General features: G+C 38.8%; 2 protein-coding genes across 12 annotated transcripts in view; one reads left to right on the top strand and one right to left on the bottom strand.

Annotated features, from left to right (window-relative positions):
• LOC105495809 (ubiquitin protein ligase E3D) overlaps nt 1–26,069 on the bottom strand; it is a 187,086-nt gene that overhangs the window by 154,967 nt on the left and 6,050 nt on the right. For 6 of the 11 annotated variants that reach the window (XM_071096808.1, XM_011765630.3, XM_071096807.1 and 3 more), the window contains exons 1-4: nt 25,268–25,468; nt 17,531–17,727; nt 13,864–13,954; nt 4,859–5,090 (exon numbers count right to left, since the gene is read on the bottom strand). In XM_071096808.1, coding sequence (XP_070952909.1) covers nt 4,859–5,090; nt 13,864–13,954; nt 17,531–17,727; nt 25,268–25,344 — 597 coding nt within the window. In that variant the 5' untranslated portion in view covers nt 25,345–25,468. Of the gene's footprint in view, nt 1–4,858; nt 5,091–7,571; nt 7,769–13,863; nt 13,955–17,530; nt 17,728–20,146; nt 20,207–25,202; nt 25,469–26,069 lie in introns of those variants that run through there. The other 5 variants (XM_011765655.3, XM_011765677.3, XM_011765644.3 and 2 more) reach the window with 5 other exon arrangements.
• DOP1A (DOP1 leucine zipper like protein A) overlaps nt 7,876–26,069 on the top strand; it is a 126,157-nt gene continuing 107,963 nt past the window's right edge. Inside the window, exon 1 of the mRNA XM_071096796.1 lies at nt 7,876–7,956. The gene's annotated coding sequence lies outside the window, so the exon portion shown is untranslated. The remainder of the gene's footprint in view (nt 7,957–26,069) is intronic.

Raw genomic sequence — 26,069 nt, 5'->3', positions numbered from 1 at the left:
GCTTCAAACACTGAGTAAGTACTGCTTCAAGAAACTTTTATTTGAGGTGTTTGTGTGTGTGTGTGCATGAGTGTGTCTGTGTGTGTTATCAGATCTTGATGTAAAAAAATACATTCACTGGCTGGGCGCAGTGGCTCACGCCTGTAATCCCAGCACTTTGGGAGGCTAAGGTAGGTAGATCATGAGGTCAGGAGTTTGAGACCAGCCTGACCAAAGTGGTGAAAACCCCGTCTCTACTAAAAATATAAAAATTAGCTGGGTATGGTGGCACGCACCTGTAATCCCAGCTACTCAGGAGGCTGAGGCAGGAGAATCACAGGAACCTGGGAGGGGAAGGTTTCAGTGAGCCGAGATTGTGCCACTGCACTCCAGCCTGGGCGACAGAGCAAGACTCTGTCTATACACACACACACACACACACACACACATATACACACACACACACACATATATATATTCAATTAGAGGTCAAAGTCAAGAGCAACAGCACAATTCATATTGGGGTCTTCCTCTATGGCCTATTCTTTCCCCCAGCCTCAAACACATGCAACTAGTAAAAAATCCATAAATGCCCACAGCTCTTCTATTTAGAAACTTTTGAGATGAATCCCTTCCTACACTGAATTAACCTTCAGTAACATAAACACTTATTCCATTTTTCCTGGTCTAGCGGCAGTATTTGGACAGATTCTGCAGCCTTTCTCAAAAGTTTCTGCCGAGGAAACAAAAGCACACGTGAACTTCGTAAGTCAGTTCAGTCCTGGCTGAAACTTTGGTCCAGGCACACTCCCAAAGTGGGCCCCACAGTGTGCCATCTCTGGCCATTGCATGACATCCTTATCAGGCACATCACAAATGGCAGGTCTCAGAGCCTGACCCAGGTGGGAAACTGGATGGGGTCATTCCCATGAGAGGTAAGAGACAGACACAGAAACCTAGGAAGGTGCCAATTTATTCAGGTCCAGTTAGAAGAGAACTCAGCCAGCATGGTCTACAAAGGGTGCCATTCTGGCAGTTTAATGCTTTCTTACAGTAAGACATACACCCGTATGGCTCCAAGTTGATATTAAAAATATTTTTTAAAGAGTACTATTTTGTACAAGTTAAATCTGATCATACTCATTAAATGTTACCAAAAACTAAGGGCTTTACTAAAAACTAATATTGGTATTGTAATAGCAAGGCTTGAGAATAAAGAATTTTTTTATTTGAAGCAGAAATTTTTTTTTCAAGTGCTCTGATATGTACTTCATTCGTAACGGCTATTACAGAACATCTCACCTTGTCTTTCAAGGGGGCAGGAGAAGTATTTTTTGTTTGCTTGTTTTTAAAATAAGATTCTACCCTTATCAGACATAGGTAATCAGGATTTAAAAATCAGATCAACAACAACCAAATTATCTCAATCACATGTGTGGATCTGGATTCAAACAAACCTATAGTAAAAGATACTTTTTTTTTTTTTTTTTTTTTTGAGAGGGAGTCTCGCTCTGCCGCCCACGCTGGAGTGTAGTGGCCGGATCTCAGATCACTGCAAGCTCCGCCTCCCGGGTTTACGCCATTCTCCTGCCTCAGCCTCCCTAGTAGCTGGGACTACAGGCGCCCGCCACCTTGCCCGGCTAGTTTTTTTTTTTTTTTTTTTTTTTTGTATTTTTAGTAGAGATGTATTTTTGTATTTTAGTAGAGATTTTTAGCAGAGATCGAGACCATCCGCGTTAGCCAGGATGGTCTCGATCTCCTGACCTCATGATCTGCCCGTCTCGGCCTCCCAAAGTGCTGGGATTACATGAGCCACCGCGCCCGGCCACTAAAAGATACTTTTAAGACAATTGATAAAATCTGTATATGGCCTGGTATTGTATCATTAAGGAATAATTGTTAATTTTATCAGGTGTGATGACAGTGTGGCTACATTTTTAAAATCCCTAATTTTACACATAGGGATAAAATGACAAGACTGTTTTAAAGCACTTCAGGAAAAAAAAGAGCAGATGAAGCATACTAGTATGATGAATCCATATTGAAATTCACAATACTATTCTTTTTATAATTGTGAATACTTACAGAGTTTGACAACACATTTTTCTAAGAAAACAAAAAAGACCCACTTATGGATTTAACAAAACAAATTACCAAAATCAACTAATTATTACTAAGTACTCCAAGAAAGAAAAAAAGATAAAGATGTTAGTCATCCTTGCTAGCAGTAATATTAATGTAATCAAAGATCAATTTTATTTGTTCTTTAAAAAATACAGTGAAGTCTTGAATAATATTTTGAATCTTATAAAAGGAAGAAATGCCATCTTTATCATCCCATTATTATAAGATACAATTTTTTTTTTTTTTTGAGATGGTGTCTCACTCTGTCACCAGGCTGGAGTGCAGCGGTGTAATCTTGGCTCACTGCAACCTCGGCCTCTTGGGTTCAAGAGATTCTCCTGCCTCAGCCTCCTGAGTAGCTGGGACTACAGGCCCCCACCACCATGCCTCGCTAATTTTTTTGTAGTTTAGTAGAGATGGGGTTTTACCATGTTGGCCAGGATGGTCTCGATCTCCTGACCTTGTGATCCACCCGCCTCAGCCTCGCAAAGTGCTGGGATTACAGGCATGAGCTACCATGCCCGGCCCAAGATGCGAAATTTGTATTATGTGGGTGGGCACAAAATAGAACAAGAGAGATGATAAATGAATACATGAATAAGGAAATCTCCAGCAGGTATCTTTTTTTAAAAAAGTAGATACTGCTGCAATGACAAAGGCTCAAATAAAGTACTATAAACTCTAAAAAGCTATGGAAGAAAAGAAACAGTGTTGGGCTTCATGTTTGTTTGTGCTGTTTTTAAAAGCAGATCTTTTTAATTAAACATATAACACATAAATTTTGTTTAAAGAGAATCTCTGTTTGTAGTGCATTTTTCTTCACCTATCCTTGAAGGAAATAATAAGGCAAGTTGTGTAATGAAGCAGCCTAACAGTGTGGGAACTCTACAGAGCAAACCTCAAAGACAGACATTGTTGTGGACTAATTAAGTCAATATATCTGACACAGGGCAGGACTGCTCAGAGAGGTGGATTAGCCTTGTGTCCTCCCTTTTAGTTTCCCTTTGTGTTGTCTCAATTTCTAAGGACCCTTGATATTGTCTCACCAAAAAAATGTTTCCCAAGAGATACCATTAGGATGCTTTGTTACTATGTGGCATTTCAAAACCCTGCTAGATGGCTAGACTGGGTGATAGGAGAAATAGGTTTTCAATAGCACAGAACAGCCTTGTTCCCACAGGAGCCTTGAGAGCGCTGTTTACCCAGTCCCTCCAAATTTACGCTTCTATTTTGGTCACAGGCACACTCTTTGGACTGCTACAATATACAATTAAAGAGGGACTTTCATCTAGGCTAACTTGAAGAAAATCTTTTCAACAGCAGCTTGTCATGATAGTACAGAATTTCCCACAGTCTCCTTGATACTAAAACTGTAGTGTCTAAAAATACGATGGGTCTTTCTTTAATGGATAAGATAGCTGTTTACTATGAAGAGAAATTCTTGTAAATTGCATCACATAACTGATAAAGATGTAAATGTGAAGAATATATTTCAGCACAGAGTGCTGAGTTTATTTAAAAAGGGAAACATGGCTTCTCTCATTTAATCTTTCTCTACTACTTTTCTGCTCACAACTTCCAAATATTTTTAAAATGTACAGCTTAATCATAAAGACGAAATTTAAAACACATAAAGTATTAGTATATATTTAGATTAAAATACAAATTTAATTAATCATATTAAATATAACATAAATGTATATTAACTTACTATTTACCTTTTAAAATATAAAATGTAAAGTACCACATTTCACCAAAGTGAACCATATTTAGATTAAGGGATTTCTGTTTACAGTGTAAGATGAGGCACTTAAATAATTTTCTTTGACAACAACTTAACGTCCACATTCGACGAATTTCCTTCGTCTCCCTCAGAATAGTTCTATAAACTAATTTACAACCTAAGAGCTGCCCATCTACTGCATATTTCCTGCAGTCGCTCAGTTTCAGTTCTGATTACAAAAATTAAATGAGTTCTGAATGAAATTTAAAATACAATGTTTTCATTCCCACCAATAATCAGATGTTAAAATGCTTCTCTGGCAATGATTTTCTTTACTTTTTAAATAACATCTGTACTGACTGGCCATCAGTGGAATGATTTCTCACAGGGCTAAGCCAATGCCATTGATTTTCTTTTAAAATAAAGTAAAACATGTGTTCTCTGCAGTGAGAGAAAATTGCCTTCTTCCCAAAGTAACCTACGCAGCAAGAACCACCTGACCTCACACTGTCAAGCACCAATTCAGACCCTGCAACACAAGCTTTATCTCCATTTCTGGGCTCCTCCATTCCTCTTTTTACTTGATGACATGTGCATTTATGACTTCGGCAGAAGTCTAGACTGTGGGCAGAAATAGTAAAATACCTCAGCTTAATAGTATAGTAGATATCCTGGAGCAACAGAACACTTTTAACTTAAATCAGACTACTTAGGATAAAATGCACACAAATGATGCAATATTGTCCTAAGAACAAGAAAGGAGGGCATTTTGTTTGTAAAATGGTAGCACTCCCAATTCTATGACTGCAGAGGTCTTCCTCTCCTTATTCTTCCAGGTCCCTGTGGCTGTTTTAGTTTAAAGCCATATGCTCTTCCTGTTTTGATAAAGCAGAGATAGTGATGACAGTTGAAAATAATGAATTTTGGCCTTTACAGCAGTCCATGTAACAAGGCCTTAATTAGGAAAAGATTGAAGAAACCAGTATCTAAGACAACCTCTAAATTAGCATTTAGTTTGAAATGATATTTTACCAATTTACAATGGTTGTCAGAAGAAACACAGCACATCTCCACTGGGGATAGTTCAGGTCTTGGCTGCCACAAACTGGTTCTTAAATTCACCAAGAAGAAAGAGTCTCCAATAAAACAGTCATTCTCTTGCGGATGAAGTGGTTTATTAGCAAAGGGGTCAGGATGACAACACCATTCTCCAACTAGAGCTTCCCAGTTCTCACTCGGCAGTGGGAGCACCCTGAGGAGCTTCCTAGTGGAAAGAGGAAAAATCATTTTTAACAGAACAAAATGGAACTAACATTCTCTTAATTAAATGAGCATAAAAGATGAAAGAAACTCATTAACCACAAGGCTTGCAATGCTAATTTTTCCTCAATTATAAAAGTAATATATACTCACTATAACTAATTTTGAAAATGCAAGGAGGTATAAACAAGGAAAAATCATCCTTTTATCTCACTACCCAGATATAAGTAACTAAACATGACAGTGTATTTCTTTGCCATCCGTTCAAAAGATGTATCTGTACATATCACAAAGTTTGAGAATGGTGACTAAACATACTATATCTTGCTTTTGTTGTTTTATTTAGATGAATCCTAATTAGTCCACAATATTCTATTCCATAATCAAAACTTTTGAGATCATTCCCTCAACCGTTAGATATTTAGATTTTAAGTTTTTCATTATCAATAACTCTGTGATGAATGTTCCTGTTAGAATATTTATGAACATATCTATTTTCCTTGAGAAGAATCTTATATAAGTGTGAGATGATAAGCACAAATTGTATGCATATTTTAAAACCCAACACCTATTTGGTGAATTTCTTTCCAGAAAGGCTGTGCCAATCTATAATTCTTCCACTCACCCTTTTCATAAATGAATACTATCATTTTTTCATTTCTGCATTAGTAATAGGTGAAAGTATTTTCAATGCTGCTTTAATTGGCAACTCTTAAATTACTGGAGAGATTCATCTAGTTTTTCCACTTATAGACCACTGTGTTTCTTCTGTGAATTGTGATTAGTGACTATTTTCCAGGGTCCGTATTACTATGTTCTTATTAATTTGTAAAAATGTGTTATATATTAAGATTATTAGCCTTATGTTTATTAACCTGTTACAAATTTTTTTGGTGTTACTGCCTTTTATTTTGGTTTACATGTCTTAACTGTCAAATCACCTAACAACTTTCTTCTATAATTTCTATTACCATATTTTAATAAACTTTTCATTTTGGAATACTTTCAGATTTACAGAAAACTTACAAAGGTAATATATTAGTTCCCATATACACTTCACCCAACTGGCCTTAAAGTTACTATTTTATGATACCATGGTAGATTTGTCAAAACTACACACTTTGAATTTCACCTGTTTTTCCACTAATATCCTTTTTTTCTGTTCCAAGATCTAATTCATGATAATACTTTGCATTTAGTCATCATGTCTCCCTAGTCTCGTCTGGTCTGTAACAGTTTCTCAATATTTCCTTATTTTTCAGAAACTTGAGATTTTTGAAAAGATCAGGTATTTTACAGAATATTCTTCAATCTGAGTTTGTCTAATATCATCTCAAGATTAGGCTGGTGGTATGGATTTGGGGAAAGAATCTCACAGAAGTGAAACGTACCCTTCTCATCACATCATATCAGAGAGTATATCACATCAACACAACTTAGTGATGCTAATCTTGATAACCTGGTTAAGGTGATATCTGCTAAGTTCCTCCTCCTAACAAAACACAAACACTAGTAAATTAATGTACATTCAGATGTTATAAGTTAAAAATATTTAAGATGTGAATGCTACTTTTTTTTTTAAACAATTCCCCCTATTTTCCTTTGATTTCCCCAATCAACTGAGTCACATAAAAGGGCAATTACAATTCAGAAGAGGGTACACAATCTATAACTGCAGAGGACAAAGCTAGAAACAAGAAAGGCTGATTTTAGTTTAACATAGGGAAGAACTTTTCCTTTGAAATTAGTATACACTGCACCACTGGTATCATCAAGGTGCTGAGCCTGTTAAACATACTGAGAAGTGATTCTTTCAACATACACTTCCTATAAGTCTACCATGAATAAGGCATTCTACTGGCACAAAATATGAACACATACAGTCATCTCTCTTAAGGTACTCATGTGCTAGTAAGAAATATGGACCTATAAACAAATAACAAAAGCACATGTTATAAATGCTCGTAACAGAGTAATGGTTCTAAACTCTTGCAGTGGGTGGGGGAGTGTGTGGCGCCAGGGGGAGCAGTACAGATCCCTTTGAATATTTAAGAAAAGTGTTAGCCTCTTTCCTCAAACATACATTTCTACAAGCACACAAAATCTGCATATTAATTTAGGGGATTCATGGATCCCCAAGACCAATCTATGAATTCAGGGCAATATATACAAAGTACTATGGGAATAGACTGTACATAGACTTCAGAGAAGAGGTAATATCTGAGCTGGCCTTTGAAGGATAAATAGTAGTTCTCCAGGCAATGAAAGGAATTAAGGGCATCATGGAAGAAACAATATGAAGGTAGATGCCATATATGTTTACTTTGCCACTGTATTTCTGCTGTCTTACATTGCTTCTAACATATAGCATGAGCTCTTAAATATTTGTTGAAGAAATGAACTAGTGTATTTTGATAACTAAAATGTGTGAAGCATTTCACACTGGTTGTATCTGTTGCACACTGGAATTCAGGGGTTAACAAACCTTTTCCCTTGCTGCTTGAGAATCTGACCTTTGGTTTAGCCACCTAGCTCTGTTACCCTGGAAACCAGGTAAGATCTTAGGCATTGACTATATTGCTAGGCAACACTGCTTACGGTAAAAATGATCCTTGGTTGGTAAACTGCATCTGAACCAGGAAGAAATATGAATGAGCTGTAAATGTCTGATAGGATACTTTGGCCTTCCCTGAATGCAGTCTCTTCTTGGGAACCCTACAAACTATATCAAGAATTGTTACAAGAAATACTGGCTGCTTAAGGCAGAAGGCCTTCTTCTGAGCCACGGCAGCTCCCGTTCCTCCCTGATGTGGAGCTTATGCTTTGTACCTGGAACTACGCCGTGTTGGGAGACGACAGTCCCCAGAAAGGTATGTGAGCTGTCACTTGTGCAAACATGCAGCGCCCCTGCTGAGAGGAATTCTTGATGCTGCCCTGCTGGCAAGCTGGCAAAGAATGTGGACTGTGGTAGCCTTGTGAGTCCACATGTTTAGGTAACTTAAGAAGACCCTTGGTGGGCACTAAACACACCTTATTTCATTTAATGCTCGCAACAACTTTGTGAGACAAGAAATATCATTTTCCTATACAGAGGAGGAAAGTGAGGCTCAGAAATGTTAAGTAATCTGCATAAGTTCACAGAATCAGAGGTGACCAGTAATGGCAGGTTCTTAGTTCAGGTCTTCCTGCCTCCAAAACCAAACTTTTTCCTTAGAATATATTCCCTGCCCTGGCAATGCAGAACAGCCATAGAGGACACTTGGGCAGGTAGGATGGTGGCAAACTGTGTGGGGTGTTCTAGGCCACGCTAAGGGGTAGGGACTTGGTACCTCAGGTGCGTAGGAAGCATTACAGAATTTTAAGTGGAATAACAGGTCAGATTTGAATTTTACCAAGAAGAATCAGAAGAAGAAAAAGGCAAATAAATTGCCTGTTTAGAGTGGGAGGGAGTTAGGCCTAAATAGGCTCCTGGACTTTCTCCATCATTAAGATCTTTTGTCTCCTGACATATTGCATGTAGTGCCAATAAACAAACCCTCAATACAGTGCAAGAGACAACAATGGCAAAATCGCCTACATGATCAGGGAAATAAAATTGCCCCAAGATTTACAGAGATCTGGGAGACAACTCACATTAACACAAAATATGATATTTTAAACTTAATGTGACTACATTATCATGTGAATAAAAGCTATAATATATCCTATAACCATCTACATAAGACACCAGGAGCAAGAAAGTGCCTAATCTGTAAGTCATTGCAAAGATAAAAGAGTTTTTAAAGCAGAAAATTTTTTTTGATGTTTTGAAGAAAACATAAAACATTTCAGAACAAAAGATTTTAATCACTGCTTTACTGAAAGCATATTTATCTAAAACCCTGAAAAATAGACTTTGATATGATCTACTTCCCAAGAGAATTTTCAAAATAAAATAGATACCATCTTTTTCAAAGTTAGTTTTTAGGTAGAATCCTGGTGGAGCTCAAAAAAACAGTGAAATGATTTCCTGAATTTTCTCTCAGCTTAAGGTTCTATAATGAACAGCAACACAACTTCACAATAAATTAAAATTTCCTAGTTATTTTTAATGTACCATGACCACAGACTTTTAGGAAACTTAAAATATACAAATGATATCAATGTTTAATACTTAAACATATACACAAGAAGATGTATGCCCCTTAACTTTAATAGAGGTAAAGAAAAATGAAGAATGTGAAAATAAAGAAACATACATAAGAAAATAAAATTATGCTCCTTAGCTTTAAAATGAACCATTAATCAGTGATAAGATAATAACAATGGTAATAACAGCTTTTACAGATTGGATTATAACCAAGTGGACATTAAGAATATTAATAACATCAACTATCTAAAGCTCAAAATATGGCTGCTGGAATTAGATAAATTCAGGTGACATTCTCCGACTGGCAGGCCACAAATCCTATAAAACTAGCTTAGCACTTTAATACTATTACATACATAGTATGATTAGAGCCATAAAAGTATAATTTTATTCCAAAAGTTTGTACAGTGTTACCAATAATGCAGTTGGTGACTGTACTCTTTTTTAACCTCTTTGTAGAAATGTGACTATATTCTTGGGAGTAGTTATTTTCAGGTTACAATTGTTGCTGGTCTACCAAGTGGCTCAATCAAGTGGTTGGATATCCTGACATCTCATGTTTCCAAAGATTCCATCTTGCTGGTTTCCCTCCAGGGTGTCAATGCCCTCATGAGATCTAGGCTGACACCTAGCACTACCCTGCCAGTGCAGGGAGAACAGGGTGAAACATCCAGAGACCTCAGGAGAGCCGCTCTGTTTCAAATCATCCGAAAATCAAAAGGCTTGAGTTTGAAAGTTTAGCCAACTGATTTCATTCATGTATGAGATGAATTTATTTCTAGAATATATAAATTCCAAACACAAGAACTATTTGGCTGTTTCTGAGACTATTCACAACAAAATAAATTTCATTATTGTTGCTGGATATTAGGACCCGTTAATCTTAACAAGAGCATAATCAAAAATTACATACATTCACACACATTTTACAGAAAAACTGTTAATCTGGTAAAATGTAAATTGGAGAATTTAATTATAAATAAATGAGGCATTATTTGGTTTCGAATAACCACAATCAAATAGCTAAGAACAAGTGACCTTAAAATTAGGCGTTGCTGTAATTAGCAGGTATCATGTGCCCTGGTGCGTAAGTATTTAAAAGCCATTAATGAGTCTTACTGTTTAAACTGTCCTCTACATCTTATTTCTATAATTAAGTTAACAAGAACCTTTTTTATTAAAAAAAAAAAAAAAAAAGAATAAGCATTAGTCCCACACTACGAAATAATGATGAATCACAAAGTACATGAAACCGCAAATACAAATGAGGTTCATTGATCAGGGAATTTTTATGTTTCATAGCACTCTAACAGGTTTATCTAATCCAACATCCTCATTTTACAGGTGAGGAAACTGGAGCCCAGGAAATTAATGTAACATGTTCCCAGATAATAAGACTAGCCAGTAAGCAAGCAGATCTTAACTCTATTCCACTGCTCCTATAGAGGTGCTCCCAATACAGATAATCAACATATTCCAAGTTACCTTCCTGGGAAATATGTTTACAATTAGTTGATTTTTGGCACACACATGCTCTTTTGAAAACTTTTGGTCTTGTTTTCTATTTAACGAGCACAAAGTTGTCCTTACCACTCACATAAAACAGATAACTGAGGGAGAAATAAGAACACTGGGTTTGACATTAATGGTCAACATGAAATCTATGTGCAGATACTTAAGGAAGCATCTTTATCCATACAACTCAGTCAAAGGGCAAGCTACTTAAGAGTTAAAGGTAAGCAAAGCCTTGAGTCATTTACTAAGGATTTCTCTGCATTACTGAAGAGGCATGCATATGCCAGGCACACAGTTGTGACATGAAAAGGTTTTTGGGTAAGACTTGCTTAAATGAGGCAAAGGCTAAATCAAGTCCACTGTTTCTCAGCGAGAAAAAGAGAAAGGGAATTCATTTCCTTGGCACATGCAGAGTATGCGAATCACAGTCTTGAAACAAAAAGGTTTGAAATACTAAACTAGATAATTTGCTAGTTTGCTAATAAGAACAATTTGGAAAAGAGTGTAGAAATCTGTAAAACCAATTTAAAAGACCTTGTTGAGTATTAACTATTCCATATATTATATCCTTTAACCCTCTTGACAAATTTGGAAAATAGGCCTTATTAGAAGGCTATATTAGAAGAACCTGAGGTAGAACAAACACAACTTCCCAGCTACTAAGTCATGAAGCTGGATTTCAAACCCAGGTCCCATTCTCCTGCTCCTGCCTCCAGGGCCAGACCATGGTCAGGGTTAGGGAGAGTGAGTGCTGCCCTTTTAGTTCTCAGTTCCATCACTGTAAAAGGGACTGACACAGAAGATACAGTTCCTGAACAGAAAAAATGGGGGCAACAGATACAAGATTTTTCATATTCTCATCCTGTTCCAATGAAAACAAATAACCGCCAATAATGAGCCAGCATATCCTTTACTGCAAGCAACACCCAGAAATACTGTTACACTGATTTAACATGTTCCAACTGTAACTTCTAGGAATCCCCATTGTTGTCTAGGAATGAATGTTTCAGAAACTTCATCTGAGAATTCAACCAAAGCCTAAAATAGACTGAGAGAAGGAAAACACTCTTGGTTCAACTACAGTGTAAACTGAGATCCCCTGAACCTTTCAGGATAAAGTGGGCCTGTCACCAAGTACATGCAGTAACTTCAACACTTAGGTAATCCAAGCAAAGATGAGGTTCCCTCCTCTGCAAATTTAAAGTCACCTCATTTCTTACTCAAGACAGTCACTCTGAGGATCTTCCATTTGTAACCTCTCACTTATGCCAGATTAACTCTGTGCCATCTCATCTACCTAGGACACTGCCAGAAATCAGGAAGCAAGCAAGAGAGGTTGGTAGAAGGCCAAAACAAACATGTCAACGTTTATTCAATTCAACCCAGCAAAAATTGATTGAGAGCACACTATTTACGAGGGACAGTGCCTGATGCTGCGGATGGGGATGATGATGATGATGATAAGAACAGTAATTATCGCAATAGCTAATACATATGGAATGCTTGCCACGTTGCCACGTGCCAGGCACTGTCATAAACACTTAAACTCACTCGATTCTCCTAGCAACCCTATGAGATAGGTCCTACTGTTAGCCACATTTCTGCAATAGAAGAATTGAGGCACAGACTGCTTAAGTAACTTGCCCAGAGTCACACAGCTAGTAAATGTCAGGTGCAAACCTAGTTACTCCGGCTTCTGAGTCTGTACTACTAGACAGACTCAGAAGGGTCTACACTGTACTGCACTCTCAAAAGAGTAGGGATAAAGGATACAGGGGACAAGAAGATTATCTGCACTCTGAAAGCCTACAGTTTAGTTGTGAAGACAGGCAAATAAACCTTAGAGGAGCACCTAAACCAACCCAGGGTTGACAGAAGGCTTATAACGGTACCTGTCCTGTCAGTTGAATTCTGAAGTTCAGGTAGGAGCCAACCAGGGGGAGACAGGGTGTGGGGTGCATTCCTCCAGGAAAGGAAGTCACTTTCATAAGGCCCCAGGGTGAAAAAAATCATGAAAAGACTATAGGGCTGCACATTGATCACCAGAGCTGCGTACAGAAAGCCGTCAATAATGGCATGTTTTTTGGGGGAGGAGGAATAGGTTGGGAGAGATATAAAATGTGAGGGTGGAGAGGTAAATAGAGGTAAACTCATAAAGGTCCTAACGTAGCATGTTTCTGGAATTTATACTGGAGAAATGGGGGGTCATGGAGGGACCAGTAGAGCCTGATGCATTTGAGAACAATTACTTAGTTGTGCTAAAATAGGTCAGACGAGAGGACAAAACTACAGGGAGGCTCAGTGGATGAGGAGCTGGTGTAACAAGTGTAATTAGGTGAGAAGATAGTGGCCTCAACTAAGGTAGAGGCACTGGGGTGGAGGAAAGTGGACTTATGTTAGACATGCTATGAAAAAAGTAACAAAAGAACTTAGCAACTGACCATTTATGGGGGGAGCCCCTTAGAGCAAGCTGATCCATGTTACAGCATATGGCCCAAAGGTTTTGAATGTGGCCCAACACAAATACATAAACTTTCTTTCATAAACAACAACAACAACAACAACAAAAACCAGCAAAGAGTCCTTCCCATCTCAACAGGGCAATCGCAGCACATGGCAAGAATAAATAATAAAATTAACCTAACCATTGAGAAAAGGTTAATTTGTGCTCTGTATGCTCTGTTTTAATAAGCAGGAGAAATAGGAAATGGATTTTAGAAAGGCACTGATAAAAATAGTTCAAATAAAAAGTTTTTGTGCAAAAGCTTCTGTTATGTGGAAAAAATTACTGAAATGTGGAAAATGTCACTCAGCATCGTGTTGGATGAAACATGTGACAGGTCCCATGTTTCTTTTCAGGAGGGAGGTGCTTCAGTGATCAGCACAGGTTTTCAGCCGAGATAAGCTCTCCTCTCTCAAAGCCAGCATCCTAGTGCTCCCCTTTATGTCCCTAAGAGCTAATCACTCTGATTGCTAGCAAGTTTTGTGGCTGATTTTGTTCCAAGTGACATTAAGCTGGCTCTCACTTTAAGGCCATATACTACCCAATTGGCAATTTCTTGAAAAATTCTGATAGAAAGAGAGATAACCATTGCCAGGCATGGAATTAATCAGTGTTAAATATATTCCTTACCTGTCTTTTATTATGACTTCACCACAGGATTGGCAATAAAATGTGCAACATTCTTGGGCTTGCGAGCTTTGATTAAACATTGAAATCAGTTCTAAAGGAAGTCAATGAAATAGCTAATCTTAGAGATTGAAACAAATATATTATCATACTTAAACAGTTCAATAGCCACAATAAATTACCATCCATAAGCAGTTTATGATCCACCCAGAAGTACACATTTAATTAATACTATCTGATGACTCAAGCAGAAGCAAATATTGTGAAGTGTTTTTGAAAACAACAGATTTTGATAAGTGTTCCAGAGCTAGGTGCTCCCCTAGATTACGCATGTAGCATTTGTTAGTTCTCTCATTCTATAAATACCAACATTAAGGATGAGTGAAAAAGAACTATTTCCTTCTCATCAAGCTAACTACATAGCTCTCCAACATTCTCAGCTTTCCTCTGCTATGTCTCACAATAGTGTTTCATTGGTGTGAACAAATAGAGCTCTTAAATTTGAGTTTCATTTTTTGTTGTTGTTGTTGAGGCAGAGTCTTGCTCTGTCACCCAGGCTGAAGTGCAGTGGCATGCTCTTGGCTCACTGCAGTCTCCGCCTCCTGGGTTCAAGCAATTCTCTGCCTCAGCCTCTTGAGTAGTTGGGATTACAGGTGCCCGACACCACGCCCGGCTAATTTTTGTATTTTTAGTAGAGACGGGGTTTCACCATCTTGGCCAGTCTGATCTTGAATTCCTGACCTCGTAATCCACCTGCCTCGGCCTCCCAAAGTGCTGGGATTACAGGCGTGAGTCACCATGCCCAGCCAAATTTGAGTTTAATTTTATTTAAACTAGGTTTATGTCCAATCTAGCATATTACCAAATGAACAAAGATCTCAAACTAATGTTTATTGGACACCTCCCTGGGAATGGAATGGCTCCAAAAAGAGTCCAGTTATTCCAGAGCAAAAGTCAATGTCTAATGAAAGCTATGGTAAAACATTGAAAGCTGTGGGGAAAAATGTATATTTCTCACACTATGGTAAGAGAAGCATAAGGCAGCATGTTCCCTTAGTTTCCATTATTTCTTTTATGAAATAAGGAAACTTTCATTTAAAAGAAACAACTAAAATATGTCTGTAAAAATCTAATTAAACGAATGAGCTCATATCCATCAGAATCAAGCAATGTGGATCTGGTTTGTGTTTTTCTGTATATAAGATTAAAAAAACTGATGCTAGAAGGTTTACGCCTTGGCAATTAAAAATCTTAACAGTTTTTAAGGGGTGGTCAGAAATCCCTATAGCACTAAGGTGAAATTAACAGTATTATTCTTTAACTTTGAGTAGATTAAAAGGAGACCTAGGAATCCAAAATATTCTTTCCAGACCCACAAACAAATTTTCAGTGAAACACTACCCTCTGCTGGTCACCCAGCATGATGCACTGGGTCGGGTTTAAAACTCAGAGCTTCTGATATAGAGGAATCCTGGGAGAGTGTTGCTGCCGGGGATCAATCTAATGCGCGTGCTGTAATAGATCCTACTGTAGCTAGTTCCACATTGAGGGTCACAGTTTGACACTCAAAATAGCAGTATACCAGTATGATGTTTGCTATAGTTGTCCTTAAAAGGGTGTTCTTAGCATTGAAAAGTCATCTTTTTAAAAACCCTGAAACACAAACTGAATGCTAAAACTTTCAAGTCACTTCCTACAAAACAGTTTGATTCAAGTTCACACCAGTACACATCTATTCATATTTATTCATTCCGCAAATATTTATACACCATCTATTATATGGAAAGCACTCAGGCAATTAAGTGCTGAGGAATCTGTTTTGCATACTCTTTCACGCACTACGGAACAGGCCTTTGGTAGTTTTCCTTTTCAGACATTTGAGTAAAATATATTAAAAGTGTAAAGAAATAGGAGACCAATGAACACAAAAAATATGCAAATCAGCACATAGCAATCAATTTATTTTGTCCTATAGTTTAAACAATGTTTCTGGATTTAAATTTTTAAAAACAATTCCGGTTTTGATATTTGTATATTCAGTTACAGAATACAGAATACGGATGGGCAAAAACCCAATACTATGTCCCTGGTGGTCTCTATTCCTCCATCTCTAACATCACAGCCCCAGAAAACACTCCACTGTGGCTTTCATGCTTGCCTTTCGCAAATCTCAGGATCCAACACAAAATTCCTGCTGTGGTTACTCTTGTAAAAGAGGTAACTGTTGTGAAGGAGAAGGTGATGACAACACAACATCCAGCCTCATGGCCTCCTCCCTGAAACACTTTCTCTGCCCATTATTCGGTGCACTCAGGGAGTCTACTTCCCAGCTTGGTGACCCTAACCTTCTTGCTATGGTTATTCCAACAGTCATTCCTAGTATTCATCCTATAATATTTAAATGCCATGACATCCATCTCTTTTCCCTACCCCTTGTTCCTAAAACCAACCCTGTCCAACTCAAACCAGTTATTCACTAACCCAGGACTTGAGCAAACATTGTTCTCCAGCAAAAAAGAAATGAAACCCTCTCTATCTTCTCTTTCCTCACAAAAGCCCACAATAGAGACTCAGGGGAATACTCAACATCTTCTAAATGGCTCTTCCAAACACTCCTGCTGACCCCATCTCCAAGATCCACACTGCTCAGATAAAAGGTTTATTACAGATGAGGCAGCAGTGAAGTGTCAGTGTGCAGCTGAAAGAATTACAATCTTTCTCTGATAATAAACATCATATAAGTCTTTTACAGCCTGTTTCCCCCTTTAACATAATTTTAATCCCCCAAAGCATATAGTACATCTATTGTAATAGATGTAATGAGCCAATAATTTTATTCAATAAATAACCCCGAGGTCTTAGAAAAAGCAAATTTTCTACTGCCTTACCGAATCGTTATACCAGTTACAAAATGTTGTAAATATAACAGGCATAGTAAAAATCAAAATCAAATTAAGTATCAAACTCAACTGCACGATCCTTTGTGTACTGTTTTCTCTATTTGGAACTGTCACCACATGGATAGGATTTCCTTATTCAGGATTCAGGTCAACCATCACCTCCTCACAGTGGCCTTCACTGATCATCCTTTAGCCAACCCTAGTCACTCCCTATCCCATTATTCTGTTTTATATTATCATAACACTTTTCTTAATATTTAAATTGTTTGCTCATTATCTGCTCCCACCAATTAGAATGTAAGCTCCATGAGAGCAGACACCTCCCCTACCTTGTTCAATTCTGTATCCCCAGCACCTAGATTGATGCCTAGCACATAGCACAAACCAAAATATTTGCTGAATGAATAAATTTCCATGTAATGCTTTAAAATCAGTCAGGTCTTATACACTTGCCATCTGATTTAATCTTCCCATCTGTGAGCCAGAAAATTTTACAATTAAAGAAACAAGGCAGTGGGTAAATGGGAAATCTCTACACCTTCTGCTCAATTTTGCTGTGGGTGGAAAAGAAAGAAGGGAGGGAGGGAGGAAGCCTCATAAAGGTTAAGTAACATGTTCAATTGCATACAGCCAATAACTGGCAAGGCTGACAAAGACCCTACAGCTTCTCAACCCCTTCACCTGGGAAAAGTTCAAGTTATCAAAGGAAAAATCACCTTGGTTCATAACTAAAAGGTAAATACAGAAGCAGAAGTGCTAATATTACTCACTTGTGCCTAATTCTGCTTGCGCCTGCAGCCGCAGGTGCAGTCCATCTCCAGTAACAAACTGTAGCCCACGGCAAGAGGAAGGTACAAGCCTGACCTCTGCTGGAAGCTGGATTTCTGTGCAGCCTTCAGGGGTTTTCATCTGGAGTGAAGATGGCATTATGGAAATATCCATGGGCATACCTCCTTCTTTCGGTTCTCTGGTAATTAAAAACAAAACCCAAACAAATTATTTCTCATAATGAAAACCACATGATGAAAGAAACAAATATGGCCAAGGATCTCTTTGTTCCTCTTCAATAGAGGCTCTAGCCACTGCCCCAGAAAAACAGCAGCAAGCAGATCATAAATGAAAGCAACCTACACTAGATTTAGATCTGGTCAGAGAGTGCCCTTCATTGTCACCGTAATATGCAAGTTCTGGGACAGACTTTTGGTTCTTCCTTCTGAGAAGAGCACTAAAATAACGTTTTATAGTAAATCAGAGCAAAGTACTGTTATTTCATATACAAGATTTTAATAAAGAGACCAAGATTCGGTGAAACAAAGATACAAGAGAAAAATTTGTCAATTTTAAGAAAAGGAATTAATGAAGAAAACAATATAGTGATGTATGAATATCAGGTGTGAAAGGACTTACTAATACAATTCACAGTAAACAAAAATTACACAGTATAGGCAATAAAGAGTAAAACACAGTCCCTATCAAAAGCCCCCAGATGTCAAATGTATAGAGGGGACAAAGGCATGTATGGAAATGACCCTCCTCTGAAACTGCAATAGGCTTAGCATTGCAACAGAGGTACAAAGTACCATGGCTCCTTATTAAGTGCAGACAGCAGGCCATCCACATGGTGTCAACTAAGTGCAGAGAGCAAGTCATTTGCTTGAGTGTCATCTGAGTACACAGGGCAGATGATGTGTTCAGGTGTGAATCTTGGTGAGGCCTCAGAAATCTGCCTTAGAAAATCTTACAACTACTTTCTGGCTAGTTCCTTTTCAAAGCATATGGATCTGCACTTAATTAGCAATACAGAATATTAAGCACCTGAGTTTTTTGAAGGGACAACAGCTTCAAACCCAAGTCAAAAGTCCAATTTCAAGCAATGGTGTTTAAGCAATAATGATCCTCTAAAACAAGCGTCAGCAACTTTTTTTCTGTGAAAGACCAGATAGTAAATATTTTAGGCTTTATGAGCCATGTATGGTCTCAAAGTAGAATACATATTCTAATTTTTATTTTTTAAAAAACAACCCTTAAAAAATGCAAAATCAGCAGGTTGAGGTGGCTCACTCCTCTAATCCTAGCACTTTGGGAGGCCAAGGTGGGAGGATGGTTTGAGCCATAAGTTTCAGACCAGCCTGGGCAACATAGCAAGACTCTGGCTCTACAAAAAAAAATTTAAAAATTAGCTGGGTATAGTGGCACACACCTGCAGTCCTAGCCACTCAGGAGGCTGAGATGGGGAGGATCACCTGAGCCCAGGAGACTGCAGTGAGCCATGATCATGCCACTGCATGCCAGCCTGGGCAACAGATCAAGAACCTGTCTAAAAGTAAAAAAGATAAAGAAGAAAAATCCAAATCTTAGCTCACAGGCTGCACCAAAACAGGCTGCAGGTAGGATTTGGCCAATGGGCCATAGTTCTCTGACCACTGCTCTAAAAATAACAATGTCCGTTTGCTGCCTCAATGACTTTCAAACTAGACTGTGTAGAGTTGACACTTCCAAGTGCCGCAAGGGTTACCACTGGGTTCCTAAGTATCCATTGCCACCCTATCTCTGGTTTATCACATTTCTTCCCAGTCCCAAAAACTTTAGTCATTTTATAGGGCCAAGCAAGGGAGGCATCAGTGCAAGGGTGGTGACACAGTGGCCCAGCATGGATATGAGAAACCAAGCAGGCTGTGGAGGGCATCCACCAGGAGCACCACTCAGCAGGGGTGTCAGATCCCAAGACAGGTGAGGAGGAAATCTAAACAGGAGGTGAGGCCAGCTCAGGATGGGGTTTCAGAGCCTGTCTTAGCTCAGCTGCTATAACAAAATACCATAGATGGGTGGCTTAAACAACAGACATGGCAGACAAAGGAAGTTTGGTGCCTCTTCCTCTCCATATAAGGACACTAATCTCATCAGAGGGGCCCCACCCTCAAGACCTCATCTAAATCTAATTACCTCCCAAAGCCCCATCTCCTAACACCATCATTTTGGGGGTTAGGGCTTCAATAAGTACATTTTGAGGGGACACAAACATTCAGTCCATAACAGGGTCCAAGCAGGTGAGGAGAGCGTCAACAATGAGCAGGGGGAGGTGGCAAAGGATGCCAGTGGACTATTAATTACATAGAGGGAACTGACCAAATAAACAAATGCCACTGGGACAATGAGGGCCATGATTCTTACTGAGGGAGAATGGAGTTACAAAAAGAGAAAGGGAGGAAACTAGAATGGCCCTTATGGTGGTGGGGCAGAATACCTGTAGAAATACCTGTGTGAAGTCATGGTTTTCAATGTTTACAAATAGATACAGTAATATAGATAGCTGTAAATGCAGGTATGTACATATGTATGTAGGCACAACCATACATAAACATCATATATAAGTCATACACACATACCCTAGTTCCGGGAGAAGCAACACTCAATAGTGATGAGTACACCTCGTGCCCAGATCTTGGTTTGTAAAGGCCATTTTCTGCTTTAAAAAATGAAACGAACAAACCAAAAACAAAGTTCCTTGGTAAAATGACTACATCCAGCGCTGTAACAGGGAAAGAATGAAATAAGCCTGGAACATGTTGCTAGAACATGAAGAAATCAAAGAATGACAGGGACATATCAAAAAAGATGCAGAAACCATTCAGAAAGGACTTCCTTGGCCATGTCTGGTATAATATGAGCAAAAGAGTAGCCCATTGAATAAAATAAAAAATAAAACCCACTGAGTAACCCACAGTAAGAATCATGTGTCCTTACCGATACACATAATTGAATAAAATGAAACTCTAATGAGGAACACGGTATTTACATAATTTCAGAATACCCTCCAATTATTGATTATGAAGAGAAAAAGAGTAACTTTAAAGTAGAGAAGCCTGGCAGACACTCTTACTTAAGTGCTCAAAGTTAACATAACCAATTTGATGGAACAAAGCAAAATCATGTGCCACCTAACAGGAAGCGTCACTTCTGTTATATTCCTGCCAAAGATGCAAAATCTGAATCTTGTCTTGAAGAAACATAAGACAAATCCAAATGGAAGGATATTCTACAGAATGATTGTACTGTCATCTTGCAAAGTGTCAGGACCATGAAAGTCAATGGAAAATGAGGAACTCTTTTAGATTTAAACAGACAGAGGAAGCACGACAGTGAAATGCAATGCATTATTCTGAACTGGATTCTTCTGTTTTTAGGGATATTATGTAGGCAATCGGCAAAACATGAATGATGTAAGATGGTAGCAACATATTTCCCAATTGTGAGGGTTGGATGATGGTTCTTTAGGAGAATGTCCTACTTTAAGACTAAGTTTGATTGACATAATTCATACAATACTTTCATACTCGAGGCTTTCTTCACCATTGACTTGTATTCTGTCAGGTATCACACCTGCTTAAAACTATCCAATGACTTCATCTCTCACTCTAACTACAAGCTAAAGTCCTTTCGATGGTTCCTAAGTCACAGTGGTATAGTAGGCCCTGCTGCTACAAGCTTTGGAGAACCTGTTGTTAAAATCCTTGGAGTTCTGCAAAGCAGGTCAACTCACCTCACCAAGTTGGTAGGCTGAAGGTCATACATGGTGAAAGTATTCACACCAAAGAAATCAACAAATGCTTCAGATCAAGACCTCAGTCTGTCTTTTTGTTTATTTTCATGGAGAGTAGGTTATTAAACTTCATGGAGAGTAGGTTATTAAACATGTACCAGCACAATGCCATAAGATTTTTATTATGTGTTCTCCCACCTCATCCGCATCTCTCTGAACTAGGCACCCTTTCATACTCACTTTCTCTCAAAGGGAAATTGTCTCCTACCAGGTATGTCAGTTCTACACCTCACCGCTTACAGTTTAATACTCAAATGTTACTTTCTCGTTTGAAATAAAACATTGTAACTTTTTTCTCCCCATCCCTTTTTTGTTTAATTTTTTCTCCACTTCTATTAAATATATATTTATTTTGTATATTCTCTGCCAACTCTTCCCTACTGCCACCATTAGACTGTAAGCTCAACAAAGGCAGGTGTTTTTGTCTTTGTTGTTGTTACTGTTCATGGCTATATTCTCAGCACTTAGAATTTGAATTTTTGGCACTAGAGTAAGAACACATTAAACATCTGTGGATTGAATAAATGAATGGCCAAAGTTTATCACAAAATGCTAAGATGGCTTAACATAAGTAGATCTTTACATCTGTGAATGGAAACTGAGGAAACCAGACCCTTTTGAACCCACTAGGGCATGAATTAATCCATTCCTGAGAGAGAACTCACCCACCCATCTCCATGGGAGGGCATTAATCTGTTCAAGAAGGATCTGCCCTCAGGAACCATGCACCTCCCACTAGGCCCCATGTCTCAACACTGCCACATTGGGGATCAACGTGACAAAACATAGGGACAAAACACATCCAAACCATAGTAATTAGGAACAAGAACATCAATATTTACATTAATATAAAAGAGACTAAACATTTTAAGTAAAACGCACAGATCATCAGAACGGATTTAAAATCACCTAACTATATATTTTTTAAAATAGCATATAGTTTTATGCTATTTTTAGAGAAATACAGTATGTTTACAGTTTTTTGCTTTATACAGAAAGACATAAGAAAGGTTAAAAGGGTAGAAAAGACACACTATCCAAACAGTATAAGTCAACTGATTTCTCATGAAGATACTGAGTTATTTTAATGGGAGAAATGATGGCCTTTTCAACTGATGGTGATAGAATAACTGAATATCCTTATACCAAAAAAATGAACTTTGATCCCTACCTCATTGCAAACACAAAAATGAATTCAACATGATCACAGATCAAAATGTAAAAGCTAAAACGATGTAACTCCTAGAAACTAAACCTGCCAAAACATCTTCACAGCCTTAAGGTAGGCAAAGATTTAAGACACCGAAAAAACTAACCCTTAAGTGGAAAAAAACAAAAAATGACAGAGTGGACTTCATTAAAATTTCTGTTTATCAAAGGACACTATAAAAAAAATGAAGCAGGGCATGGTGGCTCACACCTGTAATCACAGCACTTTGGGAATCCAAAGTGGGTGGATCGCTTGAGTCCAGAGTTCACGACCAGCCTGGGCAATATAGTGAAACCCTATCTCTACAAAAATATACAAAAATTAGCTGGGCATGGTGGCATGCACTTGTATAGCAGCTACTCAAGAGGCTGAGGTGGGAGGATTGCTTGAGCCCAGGAGGTTGAGGCTGCAGTGAGCCATGACCACACCACTGCACTGCATCCTGGGCAGTAGAGCGAGATCCTGTCTCAAAAAAAAAATACAGAAAAGAAAATGAAAAGGTAAGTCACAGATAAGAAGTCATATATTCACAAGGCATTTATATGAGAAAGCTCTTGTTTTGAGACTGTAGAAAGAGCTCAATTAAACAAGACAAATAATCTGATTAACGGCAAAAAAATTAGACGATACTTTTAAAAAGAACATATATGAATTGCTAAAAAGCAAGTGAAAAGGCACTCAACATTATTAGTCATCAGTAAAACGAAAATTAAAACCACAAGATACTATTTTACACACACTAGAATGGTTCAAACTAAAAGGACTGACAATACTAAATGTAGGTGAGAATGGGAAGCAGTTGAAACTCTCATTTTTTTTTTCTGGTTGAATGTGTAAACTGGTACAGTCACTCTGGAGAACTGTTTGGTAATTTCTCACAAAGTAACACACACATCTATCCTATGACCTAGAAATTGCACTGTTTGGTACTTACCTAAGAGGAAATAAAAATGTATGTCCAAAAAAAGATTTATATGACAGTGTTATGACAGCTGTATTCATAATAAGCAAACTCCGGAAACAAGAAAAACCTTCAGCAATAGGAGAACAGATAAATGAACTGTGGTATATTCATACAATGGAAAACTTAGCAAGAAAAAGGAATGGACTACTGATATATGCAGCCACATAGATGGAAAATGAATCTCAAAAATATTATGGAAGGAATGCAGCCAGAAACAAAAAGGTATATACTGTATGAATCCATTTATAAGTAGTTCAAGAAATGGCAAAACTAAGTCCAGCAAAGTTAGGTTTCTTTTTTTCTTTTTCCTTTTTTTTTTTTTTTTGAGACGGAGTTTCATTCTGTCGCCAGGCTGGAGTGCAGTGGCGCAACATCGGCTCACTGCAACCTCCGCCTCCCGGGTTCAAGCGATTCTCTTGCATCAGCCTCCCCAGTAGCTGGGACTACAGGCACGTGCCACCACACCCAGCTAATTTTTTATTTTTAGTAGAGACAGGATTTCACCATGTTGGCCAGGATACTCTCGATCTCTTGACCTCGTGATCTGCCCAAATCGGCCTCCCAATGTGCTGGGATTACAGGTGTGAGCCACCTGTGTAACTTGCTTAAACAAGGGGGAGTAGTCCAAGGGAACTGTGAAAGGCCCCTGGATGAGAGGAAGGGAGGGTTTGGTGTGTGTGTGGTTTTTGTTTTATTTCGGCAGAGTTTGGGTTCCTAATTACTCTACAAGGTGCACCAGAATTGGAGATATTTGCCCAAATTCATAATTTTTGAAAGAGAAAAATAAATACATTCAGAGTACTAAGTGTTATTCCTATTTCAAGATTGAAGAAATTCCGATTAAATTATTCTAATTTTGTGAGGAAGCTAGCATTTGAACTCAGTTCTCATGCCATATTCCAAACGGCCACACCAGATATCTGGCAGATTAAGGGAAAAGAGGAAAAAATTAAGCATCAATCTACCTGTGGCACTGTGTAATAACAATCTCAGGATTTTAACATTTAACTTACTCTGTTTGAAACAGCGATCACAAAGGAATAGACAAGGGGACCACAAATCATTAAAACTGCTGTCAAACAAAATAGAGAAAATTTTCCCTAAAAGTTATTTGTGTAGCGAATAACAAGCTCGCCGTTCTCACTGGAAAGCAGAAGATGAATAAATGAACGAGCTCCAATAAGAAGTCTGCAACCTTTCTTCGAGGTTCATTAAACTCAGTTTATTGAATGACTGTGTGGTTTCTCTGCAAAGAGCAGTTTTGGGAGGAAAGACCCGAGGTTATCTACAACATAAGAACCTCACACATAGGAACTGATCCAGTAAGCAGGATCCTGAAGAGAGGCAAACAAATCATTTTTTGCATTGTTTTGTTGGAAACGCCGGGCACTGCCAACAGTGCTTTACATCACTGTTCCTCAAATTTTAATGTGCATTTGACTCCTGGGAATCTTGTTAAAATATAAGTTCTGATTCCCTAAGTCTGGTGTGGAGCTGAGACCCTGAATTTCTAAAAAGCTACCCAAAGATACCAGACTGTCTGTAGGGGTGGGAGTGTCGGAGGCGACTACAGGGGAAAGCTTCACTTTGAGTGATCGAGAGGCTCTACGCAACTGGCAAGAAGAAACTCAAAATCCCTCGTTCAGAGAGAGACAGAGAGAGACTCACCAGCCCCCGATCCCTGGGCAGCAGTAAAGCGAGCTGGGTACTGCGCCTAGAATCCCAGTTCTTACCCCAGGATCAGAAGCGCGCTCTGCAGCTGTCTCCGCACCTCCAGAAATATGCGCGTTTCTGCCGCAGTAGCCGCCATGGCGGGCGTCCAGTCCCGGACCGGACCAAGCTGGAGATTCCGAGGGGCCCGGGTCAACAGGACCAGGAGAGGTTCCACGTGCGGACCAACCAGCAGCAGCCCCGCGGCGGCGCAGGCGCCTGTGACAGAGCTCATGGCTGACACCGCCTACTGGCTCACAGCGCCGCCTGCCGGCGGGAGAGTACACCACCGAGAAGGCGAGGGACCCCCTGAGGCCTGGGCGGGGCGCGCATTTTCAAAACCAGGCTTTGGCCCACAGCGCTGAGAAAGGTGGGCGGCGAGAGGTGAGCTATCCTCCCACTCTGCTTCTTTTGAGCGTGACTTGGCGCGTTAGCCTCCCTGGAAATGACCATAAAAATCAGACCCAAGGTTCACTCCTTTGGCTAACTCGAACTGAGGGAGGTGATGGAGGCAGGTGTTACAGGTGGACTTTGTCTCCAGGAAATCCAAGAGCAGAATTCCTGGCCCCAAACCCACTTTATTTTGGTCTCTTTATGAACAAGGGTCATTTGTTAGCCTCTGTCTAAAGTAACAAAATTTTCAAGAATTGACTTGCCATTGCTTCTCAACTTAGGATAACTCCAAAATTGAAACGGGTGCAAAAACATGAGGAAGTTCTTTGTTACCTAATGCAAAAGAGTATGGCTGAAGTCTATCGGGACTAACCATTTTTTAGGGGGTAAAAAAGGAAGATGAGAATGATTACGTATGTACAGCTCCACTAT

The sequence above is a fragment of the Macaca nemestrina genome, chromosome 5 (genome assembly GCF_043159975.1).
Source record: "Macaca nemestrina isolate mMacNem1 chromosome 5, mMacNem.hap1, whole genome shotgun sequence".
Taxonomy (NCBI): domain Eukaryota; kingdom Metazoa; phylum Chordata; class Mammalia; order Primates; family Cercopithecidae; genus Macaca; species Macaca nemestrina.
This window is presented reverse-complemented; position numbering and strand designations above follow the sequence as displayed.